This window comes from Battus philenor, unplaced genomic scaffold, assembly GCF_028537555.1.
Source record: "Battus philenor isolate CCGP_79_NKW_IND1 unplaced genomic scaffold, ilBatPhil1.0.hap1 SCAF_24, whole genome shotgun sequence".
In the NCBI taxonomy this organism is placed as follows: Eukaryota; Metazoa; Arthropoda; class Insecta; order Lepidoptera; family Papilionidae; genus Battus; species Battus philenor.
In genome coordinates, this window is record NW_027181687.1 from 2,540,509 (window position 1) to 2,557,939 (window position 17,431).

Below are 17,431 nucleotides of genomic sequence, written 5' to 3' on the forward strand. Positions count from 1 at the left end.
TTCATGTAAACGTATCATTTAATCATGATTTATGCATAATTTGTATTTTTTTCCGAATAACTCTGTCCGATGATTATAGTATGTAAATGCTAACACAGCTTTTAAATACAAATAAAAACTAAAATACAACTTTTAATGACTGTATTTTCCGGGTACAGTTTTCTTTTATAAATTCTTATAGTGGCAACTTTAGTAAAGAATTGACGAATCGTAGCGCTGCACAGAAGGCAGCCAAACAAACTGAATCCGGCCGATGTGCTTGTCGCTCCCTTGCTAGCGAAGTTGTGCGCTGTTGTAATTTTTATTTGCATGTTTTGTGTATGAAAACTATGATAAAAACAAGTTTTTATTAAATGAATGCATTCATAATAGATTAAGAATAATATTTAGTTTAATTTACGTCGTAGTTTTCGTGGTATTCAGTTACGATTCGACGTTTTCACCCCCATTAGCTATTAATGGAGGGTATTCTTGTTTATAAATATTGATTTGTTTCATATATTTCGGACAGATTAAGTTGTGTTCGTATAGTGAAATGTAGGCACTGGAACGTGTAACGAGATATTAATCGGCAATGCAACAGTTGGATACGCGTTATGGCGCGACCATGATGTATCGTGAGAGGTGATTCGATCGTGTTTCTTGTGTTGTATTGTGTTTGATAAGTGTTTCTGACAATGGAAGGAACTACAGAGAAGGATTGCTCTCCCTTGTGGAACCTATATCAGCAAATCGTTACGGATATGAAGGTAAATGAATGCTAAACTAATTAAACGTTCGATAATCTTGTAAATTTTCCCCACGTATATTTTATGTTTCTGTAGTATTTACTGACTATAGTGAGTAAATTTTTATCACTAGATTAATAAATATTTTTTTTAATTATTCCATGGACTTGATAAATATATTTACGCTTACGATTACGTCTTTTTATCGAAATTCGGGCTCAATTTTTTAATGTATATTATTGAGAGCTGTCCTTTTACCATGAGACGATCAACTTTTAGTTTACCTTGACTGTTTTAACAATTTAAATTTTCGTGTCTTTATGCATGTGTGAATTTAATAATAGATAATTTTATAACACCAATTAGCAGGATTTTAAACTTATTTATCTCGTCTAGGGTCATGTAGCTTACGAAATTACTGAGCTAACAAGACGTAACAGATGGTCACTGTTTGTCTTATTGGCATTTCGCTGAATTGGGATGCCTCATACCAATTTTTAGCTCGCTTTAGCGCTTGGCTTGGTCCTTAGACAGGAGATATTGGTAGTAAATAAGGGTCAAGCATTTGGATTTAACGATGCCTGAGAGAGCGGGACTTCGGAACGGTCTTTTCTCTTAAATTGTCGAACGCTAACATAGTTCTGTATCACATTTTGCTTTAGATTATTCTGTATAGCATAAGGATATAAGGATATAAGTAAAAAGCAGGGCATGTTTCTATATCAACACTTTGCTACGACATTTAATCTATTGCAAAAAATATATTTCGTTTAAAATATGAATAGTAATAATAATATTTTTCGTTGCAGTGTCTTGTCGTACGTAGTATTAAACATTAAGCAGATATTACACTTAATCTGTTTAAAAATCGAATACAATTTTAAAGTGATGTCATGGTAATTGGTAGCGTGTTTTCTATAGCTAGATAAAAAAAAATTCAAATTCGATTCAATAAATCGATGTATGAAAATGCTTAGTTTTTTTTTGAAAAAACTAAATTAAATTAAATTTGTCATTGATCTGAAATTAAGTGATGTTTAACAGGATTTGGGTTGTTTGAACGTCTTAACTTAAGTTTTGAAATAAGATTTATTATTGACTAACTGACGATTAACAGAATTGTTTTCTTGATTATTAATCAACATCAATCAACAAGATGTCAAAAGTTATTAGTTAGTAGAGTTTGGCCTGTTATCGCTGAATTTACGTTTCCATAAACAAATATCTTTAATTAAAATCTCTTTAATTTCAGTTTGTATTAAATAATAATAATTTTATTTTACTAATTATACGCCGTATGTACTAATATTGTTGGTGGTCTGGTAGAGATTGACTCGAGCGTTAAAACCGCCTGCTATACACCTCTATATAAATTGTTTCTATTTTTAAAGTTATTATCTAAGTATAAAATAGAGTGTATATAAAAAATAAATAGTTTTTTTATTAAACGAAATTCATAAATTTTGATAAGAAGTCAGTGATTTATTGTAATCATTTATTTACTATTTGTAAAGGTTAATTTTTTTATCCACTCAAGGTTATTTGACGTCGTTATTTATATTTCGCTTTAATTTTTAAGTCTACAATTTCACGACAGATAAATAATTATTACAAAAATTAACTATATGTAAACAATGATTAGCTAATTTTTCTGAATCGACTTTTTTTTGTTTCGTGAGGGAATCCTAAAAATCCTACATACAATACCCTAAAAAATCTTTGTCGCCTTCTGTCAAAGGAATAGATACATTTTATGGTATAGGTATAGGTTTTATGGGCTAGGACATGTGGGGCAATTCATACCGAATCCGCCGCCAAGGCTTTATAGGGTTGACGGATGGCGTGGTATAACCTTTCATGTCTAGATCATTGGCCGAGGATGAGCTCTGATGTATCGAACTAACCTCTAATGAAATTTCTCGTAATGCATATTTTAATATGTAACACGTGTTTATTTCTTACTTCCTAGTCAATAAAAAAACATTGTAATATACATTTCGCTGAATGTATAGCAAAAATCTTTAAACTTTTTACTCCTATTTCCAAACATCCTGTATAAAGTGATCGCTCTGAAATAAGTTACATATTTTTTTTTATTAGAGTGCGATAGACTAATAATTTTTGGTAGTCCAAAATCTGCATGGACAGATAAATAATAAATAATTGTAATATGTAGTAATTTCAATTTCTAAAACGATTTTTACTACTGGATACATTCACCTCTTCAAAGTTTTTACACCTTATGCTGCTGTATATGTATACAATAGCCGGCGATAAATATTGCACATCGACCTTTGAAAAGACACAATCGGCTAATTTCGGCTTCGTAGAGCGTTATCTCTATCGCACATGTGACTAAACGTCATATAGGTAGTGTATATATATATATATACACAGACATATATATGTATATACAGACACATATATATATATGTGTGTGTGTGTGTATATATATACATCGTTATTGACAACAAATGACATTTCGAAACATGTATTAATCGAACGTCGATCGCATTGCGTCAGAAGGTAGTAGTTATTATGTTATACAACAATGCTGCGTCTGACACAGCAAAACTAAGATAACATGAAACTGAATTTTGAATGGGACACCTTGCCTCATCTTCTCAGGGGCGGCTAAACCTATACTGCAAACTGTGCAATGCACACGGGCGCCATCGTGTCAGCCGCGGCGTTCCCTTAGACAGCTAAGAGCATCATCTTGACCCATCATGGTACAACAATGATATGAAGGAAGCGGCCAGCCAGCGCGGTGGCGGCAGTTGTCAAACGCGACCGCCCTATGGGCGGCTTCTTTTTCGAACATTTTGTTTCAACTCGAAATAAACCTTATTTCACGTATTTAAAGTTTAATACTGTAAGATTTACATACTTATGAAATAGCTTGTTGGAATATGAAAAACTTTCTTGTTTCGACGGCAAAGTTAACAGTTATAGCCGCGGGGGGGGGGGGGGGGGGTCAGGCCTAGGGGGCGTCAGGGTTTCATTGCACACGGGCGCTACACGATCTAGAGCAGCCCCTGCATCTTCCCTACTCTTCTGAAGGTTTGGCGCTTGGCTCAATTTGACTATCACCTTTTTGCACTCGTAGAACAGTACATTAACAACTTGAAAAATACCTACGAATGCCGCAAAAACAAGCAGTTTTTTTAGCATGGTATTCATGAATTGTTATATAATACATTGAATTGTGCAGTATCGGTAATTAAATGTAATTACAATTTCGCCTATTTTTGGCATAGACATTAATTCATTTAGCCTATATTGAGAAATCTGTTGATATTCTCAAATTATAAATTCATAAAAAACATACATTTATATGTATATAGTGCGTTTTGAATAGAAACATGTAAGTTATAATAAAGTTATAATTGTCCTTTTAAACATTTACTATTCTTTAAAGATCATGTAGTTCGAAAGGTTTTCAATTTGATCCATGAGGAAGCCCGGGGGTCAACGGGAGACACGTTGTCGTGATCAAAAAATGCGGAACTACAACGTAAGCTTGAGGATTTTGTTGACTTGACTTCACCTCTCAATGTAGGCAGATAATATCTTATTATTATGTTACTTGTAATAACTTATTTATTACATATACAGTTCATCGTGTCGAGACTAGAAAAGCGTTGAACTCAATTTTTAAACTTTACATCGTGTTTAAAACTGCTTCAAACGAAAATTTACATATCAAGATCTAATCTTTATTTTTTTTGTCGAGTTTTGAGAATATGGCAGAATGGCTGCAAGTATAAGAAATAAGTCTAGGAAACTGGTGTAGTTGAAACATATAAAAATAATAGTGATGTTGACATTTTCCAGTGACCCATTGTAATCTTTTTATATATATGTTTAAAGTCTTTAATATCATTGGCATAGGGTCGACTTTATAATATATTCAAAATGTTATGTTTACGTTAATCGTTTCTTTTAATTTCAGTATATTTTTTATTTTTCATGTTGTAATATTCATCACATCATTTCAGTAGTATATTGGTAGACTTAGGTCTCCTCCATAGATTTTTAACAGGACCAATTGGAAGCGGCCTCGATCCAGTTTCTTCCAAAGCCTTCCTTAGGTTGGGTCGTCTTGCGACTTTGTGACAGACCGACCAATGCACCACTACGCTGGTCTAGGTCGGTTACGTTCTACGGATCTCCTCATTCCTGATTTGATGTGGTTGAGAAATCCCTACCATAGCTTAAGTCAAGTCGGTAAGGCCCGTGTAAAGTCACATTAGTCATAGACTTGTAAGAAAAGGACCAATATTTAGCCACTTCCGCACATGCAGTGGTAGTCGTGCAACAAAGTGCACCGCCCGCCAGCCCGCTGATAAATGCGTATGCGGTAAACAATGCGAATTACACAATTGCCACCATCAAATCACTCAACACGTGTTTCACTCCTCCACAGGGCATCTTCAGGAGTTATGTTACACCGATTAGTGCCAAACACATAGTCAAACTAGGCTAGCGGGCGGTGCACTTCGTTACACGACTACCACTGCATGTGCGGAAGTGGCTAAAAATTGGTCCCTTTTTTACTTAGGATGCCCTTCCGCAAGCCTGATTCCATTAAATAGACTTCTGTCTTAATATACAGAAGGATATTGTACTGGACAGCCATGATAGTCGCCGGATCTTCCTAGAGTACAACAGGATAAAGAAGTAAGTATAAAGAGAAACAATTAGGCTGGGTATAAACAAAAAAAAATTATATTAGACGGAATTGTGATACATTACAAAACATGTGATAGAAATGTGACGTATTGTTAAGAAAATAAAAAAGTTAGAAGTAAATAAATACAAGTTAAAATTTATAAATTCTATAAAAATGAACCAAATAAACGAAATACTACCTGTAGTTATTCCTTGAGGGAAGGCGACGTAAGTAAGGTATGAAAGGAATATAAAGAATGAAATTGAATGAAATTGTGACGAACAAAAGAGGAATGAATGGATGACATTAAAGATGGAAGGAAGAAGAGTATGGAAATAGGAAAATTTAGTGAATGAAAAAAATGATCATTAACTGTTATTCCTGTGTACCCAAAACTGAGGAAGTACAAGGGATCCCCAATAGCAGAGGCAATAAAATAAGGATATTAGACAAGATATTTACGTTCGGTATGTTTTTCAGGGTAAGGTGTATTCGACGATTGACATTTAGTATCATATTTATTGATCTGATTGAAGTTTCAACATTTTCCATAACTATTTCGTACTTAGATATAAACCTTTGTCGATATAAGTTGAATTATTTGTAAAAAAAATGTATAGGAGTATATAGAATAAAGAATATAGTCTTATCAATTTGTTGGTCCGGATGTACTCTACTGCGCAGTCTTATGAGCATCACAGACCTCCGATAATGACGTTATCGTTTGCCGTCTATTTTCTCAAGTAGCATTTTATTTCCATAATAAATATTCAATGGCAGCTCAGAATGCAGCTCACAATAGCCGATTTACGCATTCCTAAGATGTTACAACAATGCTTTTAATTGAATACGTGTGTAAACACAGCACGGCTATATTTATGTTATTGTATCTATTGAAGTCACCGGAGCAAGGTGCGGCATACATTGTATGCCACGTTGTACTGACAATTTTTTTTTTTTGGAGAACAATAGTTCACAAGGCATTACGTCCTTCCGTGCGCTCTCTGGTTGAACCGGTCTATTATATCTTACGAAAAAGAAAACTTTTTTTTTTCAAATAATTATTTTGTCAATTAGTTAAAACATGTAGTATGTATTTATATGATACGTATCAAAGTTAGGTTTATTTATAATTATCATGTAACAGTTTTTTTTTAATAAATAATAATTAATTTATTGCTTGTCTTATTGCTTAGTTAATAATTCAGACTTGGTAAAAATATTTTATATATAAAGTGATTATTATCTCTATCTGTTTGTTTTCGCTACTCTCTAAAACAGCTGGATCGATTTTGACGGGATTTCTATTGGCAGATAGCTGATGTAATTAGGAGTAACTTAGACTATATTTATTAAAAAAAAAACGAAAGAAATAATTAAATACACTAGATATTGTTATGTTAAATTCCACGCAGATGAAGTCGCAACAGCCGATCAAAAATAAATCTATTTACCTATATAGTTAATTAATTTAAAAGTTTGTATGCTTTTACTATTCTTTAACTATATATTTACAGCGTACACGTAGTATATATATAATTAATTCAGAATGTCGAATGAAAGTATTTTTTAATGATCATATATGTTTGTAATCCATTACTAAGGCCAGCGTTCGCCGGAGATAATTGGGAAACAATAACGTCATTGGTTGCGGTGCCCGCGAAATTCTCGTCTTAACTATATACATATTTTGATATGGAATTCTTTAGTTCATTCTACAATGGTTATGTGTCGTATTTGCACATATATTATGTCTATTATATGAAATATTTAATAAATTTTGAACATTCCATAGATGTTAGTTTAAATATCACGTTATTTATACATCGTTATAGGTGTATAATTATCGACGTTATTTCAGCCGTACGATATCCAATGCCGGACATAGTTTTCCGCATTTATAATAGGATCGTTTCGAAGCTGCTTGCTTCCAACGTTTTTCGAAGATCTTAACACCGTCATATGACAACGTAGCGGGTGGCGTTATAAAACCTGCTTACTGCTTTTTTTTGGTTTCGGAGGGAAATCTTTCGGATGTCCACGATGCCCACTTAAACACACCGGTGATCGCCCTCTACGCTACGTGAGAAGGCAGTATATCCCGGTCAGGGATCGCCACGCGGTCTTCCTTTACGCTGTGCTACTTTAGATAGGCCGTCCCGGGATATGCGTGTATGGTTCAAGACCACATCGACCCATCATTATCCGCCTCAGAGTCGCTGAAGCTAGTGGGAGTTTAGGGCCCCCCACTCTAAATTCCTACTACTCCGAATGCCCAGTTTATGGTAGGAGAACACCATTCTCCGGAGGGCCGGCCGTCACGAGGCGCGTTCCTGCGCTGACCGCGTGGTCTCCGAGCGTATTCTATCCTCTGTCGATCTCGTTCGGATCCTGCTTACTTGCTACTTCAACTTGACACTTCGTTGGGTTACTTGTCTGTTTAGTAGTGGTAGCTGGGTTATTTGTGTTATGTTGGTAATTTTCGTTTGTCTACGGATCTTATTGCTGTTTCGATGTCATAGAAAGATCGTAGCTGTCTCCATGATTCCTTGAGCGAATGTAAGCGTACCAATCAGGCCAGAAGCACGAGAACACGTTTCTGTACCGTATGCACAATATTAATACAAAATGTATAAATACTTTTATCACATGTAATGACGAGAAGATTTACAAATAAAATCTCAAGCTACCTAAGATTCGATCGTTCTCTTTGGGTGACCTTGAGCCTACTTGTAAGGCCCACAATAAGCGACCATTTATTTGATCCCTAGGTCATTACTAGTAACACATATTGGGTAAAGACCTTCGTCTTCAGATATTGTGGTATTGAACAAGAAGATGTTACGCTGCTAACCGCACACTGCACATCCGGGTTGGATTTGCGTGATCTCTTTCTTCGTAATAGTTAAATTATTTTCAATGAATAGTTAAAATAAAATTTGTTAAGTCTTCCTTGACTTATACCAGATCAACACATAAGTCATGATATTCATCCGTAAACATTAATAAAACATATTAATTTATAAATACGAAAACAATGTAAGAACTAATTTTACGAAGCCTACAGAAAGGTATAACAAGGTTATCTTGTATAACAGCACCGTTTCACAGTGAAACACACAGAGGTGCAGTCTTTAATATTCTAGGTCACTCTGAGCTGCGTAAATTTAAATCGACGCCCGCCGTTCCGACATAGGATTATGCAGTGAATTGACACGTTGCCTATACGTACTGAATATATGCATGGGATTTATATAACGCGCTATTATTGCTATTTCTAGTAAACTTCTACTCTATTCCACATAATTCTACTCAAACTTGATGATAAAATTTCAACATACAGCTCGATATGAACAAATAAGCTATACATTCACCTCTTTAACATATATATCTTCTGGCGTTAAAATCAGGGAGGAGTCAATAGCCTCCCTGATAAGCGGAAAAGATAAACAGTCATTCGTATCCCTCTGCAAAAAAAATCGCAAAAAGTGCGATAGAAATAAATAAAAAGCAAACACAGTAAATAAATAGATAAATAGATAAAAAAAGACGAAATAGAACCAAAATGATACATAAAATTGTGATAAAAAATAATTATAGGATATAAGTAATAAAAATGTAAAATAAAAATGTAAACTGAAAATGTAAAAAGAAAAAGGGAAAGAATGATAGATGAACAGAGCAAAAGGGAAAGAAAGCAGAGATGTAGCATGAAAGATAGATAATAGACCGAAAGAGAAAGTAAAGTATGAAAGAAGAGAGAGAAAAAAAAATTATGTGAAAAAATTAAATTGCCAATAAAGTCCCTGTCTCACCAAAGATAGGGGTACGAGAGGTCCCCAATAGCGGGGGCCATTTAAAAACAAAAATAAAAAACAAAAACTAAAATAAAAAACGTGTATATCCAAACTCCTTGTATATATCGATGTACTAAAATGCTGCATTACATTTATTTTTTCTATTGCAATGCGACAAATTAATAACTTCTTGCGGTAGGTACGATGTCTGCAAGGACAGATAGTAAAAAATAATTAATTTTAATATGTAGTAATACGAATTTTAAAAACGCTTTCTTACTATATTACGTTGTTTATTATATCTGATATCATTGATTTATTAGATAGAGTATACTTTACATTAATTGAGATAAAATAAGATATACATTTACATCTTTAGCTTTTGGATATATTTACAATCTTGTCTTATATGTTTACGTAGATACCTATTCTATTTCAGTAAAGAATTTTGACGCCGGAAAAGATTATTAATAGATACCTCGTGCTTAAAATTTTGACTAGACCGCGTTGAAATTTCAGTCACAAACATGATTTTCTATAACATTTCTAGTAATGATATTATATCTCCATAAGAAACTTTGTCGTATTTGTAATTTATCTCTCTGGTCCCTTAATATTAGAGGGACCGGAAAGTAATGTCGCTTTCTTAAGTTAAATTCACACGACCTTTTAACAAGTTTTATTTCTAATCAAAAATATATTAATCTTTGTTATCAACAACCTTTTGCCATCTAGTATACAAATTTTGAATGCCGGAGTGGTAAAAATCAATCGGTTTTTCTGTAAAATAAGTCTAAAGAAACGAAATTACTTTCCGGTCCAACTATAAATGGCCAAATAGGTCGAGCCGTTCTCGAATTTTCCTCTTAGTTGTAAATTTGGCGAATCAATTTTATTTAAATAGATTATAACGTACCATGATTCCGTATTATAATTTTCTTTAACGGAAAAATAATTGCACATATACGTTTCAGTTGTTGCAATTAGCATAAAGATGTGTCTTAACTCCAAGGTCATTTAATCACTTGGCCGCATTTTTACGTGTTATATCTAACCGTTAATGTTAAAATTTTCAGCTGTACATAAGTTTTATCAGATTTCATTAAATATGAGTGAGTATTTAATAACACAGCCAAACACAGAGTGTGTTTGGCACTAATCGGTGTAACATAGCCCCGTGGAGGGGTGAAACGCGTGTTGAGTGGTTTAACGGTGGCGATTGTGTAATTTGCATTTTTTGCTACAAAGGCATTTATCAGCGGGCTGGCGGGCGGTGCACTTTGTTGCACGACTACCACTGCATGTGCGAAAGTGGCTAACTAGACCTAGGCCTGACGTCTTCCAACGACCTTAACAAGTTAGTCTGTCTACATCCTTTATATGGACGTCCGAAGTTGTGCTTGCTGGTCCGTGGTCTCCATTCTAGAGTCTTAAAGCCCTAGTAATCATCTGTTCTGCTCTTGTGAACAGGGCGTAGACCAGACCGTGATCCACACGGTAGCCTACTGTCGCGCATTCGGAGGATTCCGAGGCGACTCCAAATGCCGTTTAGACACCAAGATCAGTGAGGACTCAATATCCTCGCTAATCGAAAACGATGAAATGCGACCTGAATTCCTTAGGCTATGCAAAATAATTGTAACACAAATAATAAAAAGAATTAACAATATAAACAAAATAAAAATAATTGTAAATAATAGTAACAAGTACATTAATTAAACTATGTAAAATAAAATAAAAATGAACATCGTAAAACTTGAGGAATGAGGTGATGGATGAAAGGCAACTAAAAGAAAATGGAATGAAAGGGTAAGACATGAAATGTAAGAATGAATAAAAAGAATGAATGATCTTAAGACGCATGGAATAAAAGCGTAAAAATAAAATAATATACGTGAAAAAATTATTTAAAAGAAAAATATAAGTCCCAAACTAGTTAGAGGTACGAGAGACCCACAATAGCGGGAAATTTAAAAGAAACATCTGTTCTGCGCGCTGAGTAGTCTGCCTACCTATTGCCATTTCAACTTATCCATCCCATAGGCTATATCGGTTTATTTCATTTGTCTATGTGTCTTATCATTTCTAGTTCGAGCTCTCGTAGATCACAAGATTCCTTTTCTTGACATGATGGTTTAATTATTACTTATATACTTAATCGGATATTTAAAAAGACGAATAAAGTTATTAAATTATTTCAGCCACAGCTACCCACCTGTGTATTACGTATCTCGCTTTTAAATAAACAATTTACAAAATGTTTTCTATCTTCCCATAGGTGCTTTTTCAACGGCATTTTTTAACACAGTGAATGAGTCTGTGTGTTGTCTATTGTTAGGTGAATAATAAAGAGTCACATGTGAGAGCAGATGAACAAAAACCTTCACCGGTAAGGTTTCGATGAAGTCTCTCTTGGTCGCGTGGCGCGTAAGCGTGGTTGATGTTGTGGAGTAGTAATGTAAAGGTGCTTGTCTAGAATATGAATACTTTCAGCTACTATTTCCTAATTGTCTTGAACCTCCTCGTATTTTTCACGAGTCGAATTTTTCACATGTAGAACGTTTTATTTTGTAATGTCACCCAAAGGACGATCACTTCTTTTTTCATCTTTCAAATTTAAGAGATCGCATTTAAACTTGTTGTATCAGCGGTACGTAATATTTCTAGAGGGCGCCGCGACCATAAAATTTAATTGAAGTCGATTTAACGATTCATTAAGTTTTAAGTTGTTTAAGTCGTAAAAATCATTGCACGAATGTTTCGAAGCTGATATATTTTTAGTTTTAAAATGTTCAAAATGAGTAAATTATTCTTGGCAACCTGGCTTACACTTCTATCTATGATATTTGTGGACTCTGCGGGTCAGAAGGAAAAGAGCGCAAAGAGCGCTAAACCAAATTAAAAAAAAAGTAATAAATGTACTGTCACAAAAAATATAGAAACTAAACAACCTACGAAGTAAAGGTAGAGCATGGAAGGCAATGTGTGAAAGAAATGTAAACAATAACAAGCAACACATTCTTTTGCGCGTTTTAAACGCCTATTAAATTGCGGCTCGAAAAAAATTTAAAATTTCGAAAAATGGCTCGCACCATCGAAAGAACTTGGCCACCTATACATAAAAACTTTCTTCTTATTCTACTAGTTAAAACATTCATAAAAGTATGGACCCATATATTTTATAACTTGTTGTTCAATTAACATTAATTGTCCAGTGTAATTGGATGTATCTTCACCGTGGACCAAAACAGAACATGCCGGGTTTTATTTCAGTTCAAGGTCGCACGACCACAACGCCGATGGCCTAGCCCCACATCTACGTACGGAAACATTAACCTCTCATCTCTTTGCTATATATCAAATTTACATTTGTAATATGCTCATAAATTACGATAAATTCGTCGAACTTAAAAATATTTTCGTCGTAAGGTTATCTAAGCAAATAAGTTCAAGTTTACGCATAACGGCTATTGCCGTTGACTTTGTCGGCATAAAGCTTGTAAATGTCAAGCAAATTAACACTCTATAACTGGGTAATAATTATAATTTTACAATGGCAAATTTCGTTATTATTTGACCTCTAACAATAATGGAATGAAGCGAAACAATAGGCTACCGGTATTAATTTGCATCGAACAAACGATAATAGAGTCGTACTCCGTCGAATATTTTCAATTATTCCTTATAAAATATCTCTGTCAATAATTTTACGCGATTACTTAATAATAAAAATGTTTGTAAACTCAAATATTTATGCACAATGATGTATAAATAATAAATGAAAAACTACCCAGGTCACCTCTACTCGAGGTCATACGGGGAGTAATGGAAAGAGTTATGCTGCAAGATCAAATCAAGGGTGTAGTTTGAAGAATTGCTCGTTTGAAATGGCAGTGAGCTCATCGCTCATGTAACCAATGGCCGTAGAGGCCGAAAGTTTCATGAGTGCCGAATACGAGCCGGTAGACGTGGTGCGGTCAGGCTGGTCCTCACTAAGTGGATTGATGAAATAGTGAAGGTTGCGGGAAATCTCTGGATGTAGGCAGCACAACACCTTGGTGCGAGATCAAAGCAAGGTCTTGGTTGCGATCTTTGAGGGAGGCCTGTGCCTTGCAGTGGGCATCTATCGGTTGACTTGCTGGTGGTCATGAGATGCTTAAGGTGTAACTTACTTCCTTTTAAAAATATAAACGTATTTTATGGATCAATTGATTTTACTGGGTTTTACGATAGACCATAAGGTCTGTTGCGATAAAGGCCTACTAAAAATAATGTAAAAATGCGTCAACGGTTGAATGATCCACAAACAGCCGTGCGTTTAACAAGCTAATATTATTTCGGTCAAATCGATTACGTGAAAATACGTCTCGCTGTTTGGTATTAAGGGGAAGTTCTCTCAGTATATCGTGAACTATTCATATTGATAAATTTCTTTATATTTTTTTGATTGACATATATTAAAAATCATAAGTACCAGGATTTTAAATAGTTAACCTATTCTGTGGTTTCTTCTTTTTTTCTTTCTCTTTTCCCTATTTTAATCCATACCAGGGACTTGGTTTACGAATTTTTTTTTTCAGAATTTTGTTCTTCATTTTTAATTTTCTATCCTTCACAAAATCTCGCATTATATAACTTTTATTTACATTCTGTTCATGCATCGCCTTCTATCTGTCGCTACTTTACTCGCAATATTACATTCTAAATATATTATTTTTTATTAATTACATTTTGTTTTTATACTCATTATTACATTTTTCTCATCTGTTAAAATTTGTTATCTTATTACTGTATCACAGCTATTTATCATTATTATCTGACTTTAGGTTTTTTTTTATAGTTATGACATTCTTTATTACCCCGCAATACAATAAAATTTTGTCGTGGCATGCTGCATCTTCTATCAGGGAGGCAATGCTGCCACTGTCTAACTTCCTTCCTATATCAATCTCTATATCTGTTAGAATATCACTGATTAAGGGACAACAGGTAATTACGTGCACCAAGGCGTGTAGTCCACCGCTGGGTCACAGATGCATGAGGTGCCGTGGTTGCCGTCAGAGCTGGTCAAGGAAAAAATATTTATGTGCAGAACTATCTCTTGGACAATATTTCACTCGCAAAAGGTATTCAGTGGGTTATCATTTTGTTCGCGATGCGGTTAGGGGTTGTCTGGTTTTAAATTTTAATAAAATTCATTATGACGTGTAAAGATTTTTTCTGGCAGTATATTTGTATTCCTAATCAATTCCACAATTCAAATTGGTATATCAATAAAACAATAATATTTGCATTAGGCACGCCTTGTCATATAAAATGCATGTAACTACCAAGTTTAACAAAATATGTAAATCAGTTAAAAAACGAGTTATACTGAATAAACGTGAAAATATTTTTCAAAGCAATTGTATAAAGCACAGTTGGATATAATTTTCAGACGATATTTCAATGATGTCGGTCGTAATGTTAATTTAGTTCTGAATAAGTAAGGAAAGGACTAATATATAACTACCACCGCTATGTAGCAGTGGTCGTGCAATAAAGTGCACCGCCCGCCAGCCGAGTGCCGACTCGGTGTTTGGCACTGGTTGGTGTAATATTACTCCTGGGGATGCCCCGTGGAGGGGTGAAATACATGTTGAGTGATTTAACGATAGTAGATGTGTAATTCGCATTGTTTGCCGCACGCGCATTTATCACTGGGCTGGCTTGCGGTGCACTTTATTGCACGACTACTGCTATATAGCGGAAGTATCTATATATTAGTCCTTTTATTACTTAGGATGGACTTCCGCAAAGTAACGCCTGAATCTATTAGGTAGTTTTGAATAGCATTGAGTGGTAATATAGTTTTTATTTATTGCACAACTTAACATACCAGGGAAACGAATAGATAAATTTCCATTTTAAATCTAAGTAATGTGCCTTAACGAGGCGATACCGAAACTAAAGCTTTTTACATATAACAGCGGTCTAACTGGCTTCGCGGTCTATTTAACGGTGCACGAGTATATTAGCTGCTCGCGTTACACGCAACGCTGACCGCTGTCTAATTAGCAAGAGATTGAAGAACGTTATAAACCTATACGTTCTTAGCGGATGAACGTGAGTTACCATCCGTGTATGTATCTCTTCTTGATAACGACGGAAGTAATATAGGGTGGGCCAAAAATTTTTGCAAATAGCAACACTTGATTTCTCCAAAACCGTGAGTGTAAGGGGCCAACGGCGAGACGGAGCACATCTCGACGATGTAATTTTTAAAAAATAAATTTTAATTAATGATAATTACGGTAAATAAATCATAAACAAAATAGCATTTTTTTATTTAATGGATTCAGGCGTTACATTGCGGAAGTCCATCCTAAATAAGAAAGGACCAATATCTAGCCACCTCCGCACATGCAGTGGTTGTCGTGCATGAAAGTGCACCGCCCGCCAGCCCGCTCGTAAATGCGCATGCGACAGACAATGCCAACTACACAACCGCCACCGTAAATTCACTCAACACGTGTTTCACCCCTCCACGGGGCATCTTCAGGAGTTGTTACACAGATTAGTGCTAATCACTCGGTGTTGTAGTGGTTGTCGTGCATGAAAGTGCACTGCGGTGCACTTTCATGCACGACAACCACTGCATGTGCGGAGATGGCTAGATATTGGTCCTTTCTTATTTAAAATAGCATTTGTACTTTTATTTCTACACATGTTTCAAAAGTGCAAAAATTTATGGCCCATCCTATATATTACATGTATATATGTAGTAGAGTGACTATGTAGTCTATGTATAATTGTATATTTTTCGACACGAAAACAATGGCACCGGCTGCATCACTGATGGCGTTTGAATTGAAATCGACGTTTGAATTTGAATTCGAACGCGCAATAATTTAAATATAAAAAAAGTATTATGGCTGTTGTGGCCAGTAATATGGAGCGTTCAAACGTGAACGCTACAAACCATATAGATGTAGAGATATGTAGATAATAAAAGAACGGAAGAAATTGACCACGGAGGTTTCTTGGTTATTTGTTTCCCAATGAACTCTCTCTGAAATAATTACTTTTAATTTAATATATTAAATTAAAATTAGTAATGTCAGTTGTTTAAGTCACTAAAAATATTTTTAATTATGTATACTACCATGATAAAAATGTAAGGTGGAATTGTCATTAAAAACTCCCGGGCATTAGGAAGACAGGTAATTTTTTTGTATGTTGGTAGGACTGTCTAAAACATTTGTAAAGTGTCTTTGATTAGGTTCAATTATGTCCAAGTTACAAGTGCTTTCGTCAAATGTTTCAATTTTGTCAAACGTGTCAAGTAACACTTGATTGATAACGGTATTATTTGAGAGTAGTGAAAATTTGTCACGGAATTTATTTTTATTTCATAATTCGAACTTACATTGCATATAGGTTAAATTTTTAAGGTCTGGTCTGGATCTGGTGACCAGCGTTTATTCACATAAAAGCTCGCACGTAAAAGCTTCTTAAAGTGCCTGAAATTAAACTCGCGCAACACTAACGGATTACGTTCATAATTCTGTCTATACTCAACTTGTATATAAAACACTCATCCTAAACTTTATTCTCTGAAGACTACACATTACACAACCTGAAGATAAAAGCCTTTTCCACTTACATAAAACTCGGGAGAGTATGTAATGGACTTTAAACAAACATAAGTGTCTGTGGAAATATTATCAAAACTTCTTAAAATAACTCAGCGTTCAAATATGACCATAAGGCTACATATAAAGATATACAGAGTTGATAGAAATTTGAAAAAATATTCACTATTACATATGGATTTCAGTTGCGGTAGAAGCCTGAGACTTGAGATCGTAGGTCGCGAGTTCGATTCCACATTGCGGTCACCGATAGGCCTGCCAAGTGTGGCGATTATGGTATATCCCCCCCATAGATATCTTTGGGGGAGGCCTTGCAGCGCTATGGGCTGAAACCACGTATTATTTAGATGGTGTGTCTACGCGTACCCATGTAATGAGATTACAAATCTATTCAATTTGATTGTATAAGAGCTGTCTTGTAAGATATCTGCTTATATCGATCATATTCATGCCATTCATATATGTATATATATATATATATATATATATATATATTAATTATATAGGATTACTAGTGCTTGCAAACAAGTTTCCAGGGGATTGGCAGCAGCATCCTCTGCGTACCATAATACCTCACTGCGATCGTCAACCCGCCTT

General features: G+C 34.7%; 1 protein-coding gene across 1 annotated transcript in view; it reads left to right on the forward strand.

Moving 5' to 3' along the window:
* The first annotated feature begins 253 nt into the window (after nt 1-253).
* The window catches only part of mim (missing-in-metastasis), a 282,563-nt gene continuing 265,385 nt past the window's right edge, over nt 254-17,431 (forward strand). The window contains exon 1 of the mRNA XM_068768030.1: nt 254-749. Coding sequence (XP_068624131.1) covers nt 678-749 — 72 coding nt within the window. The 5' untranslated portion in view covers nt 254-677. The remainder of the gene's footprint in view (nt 750-17,431) is intronic.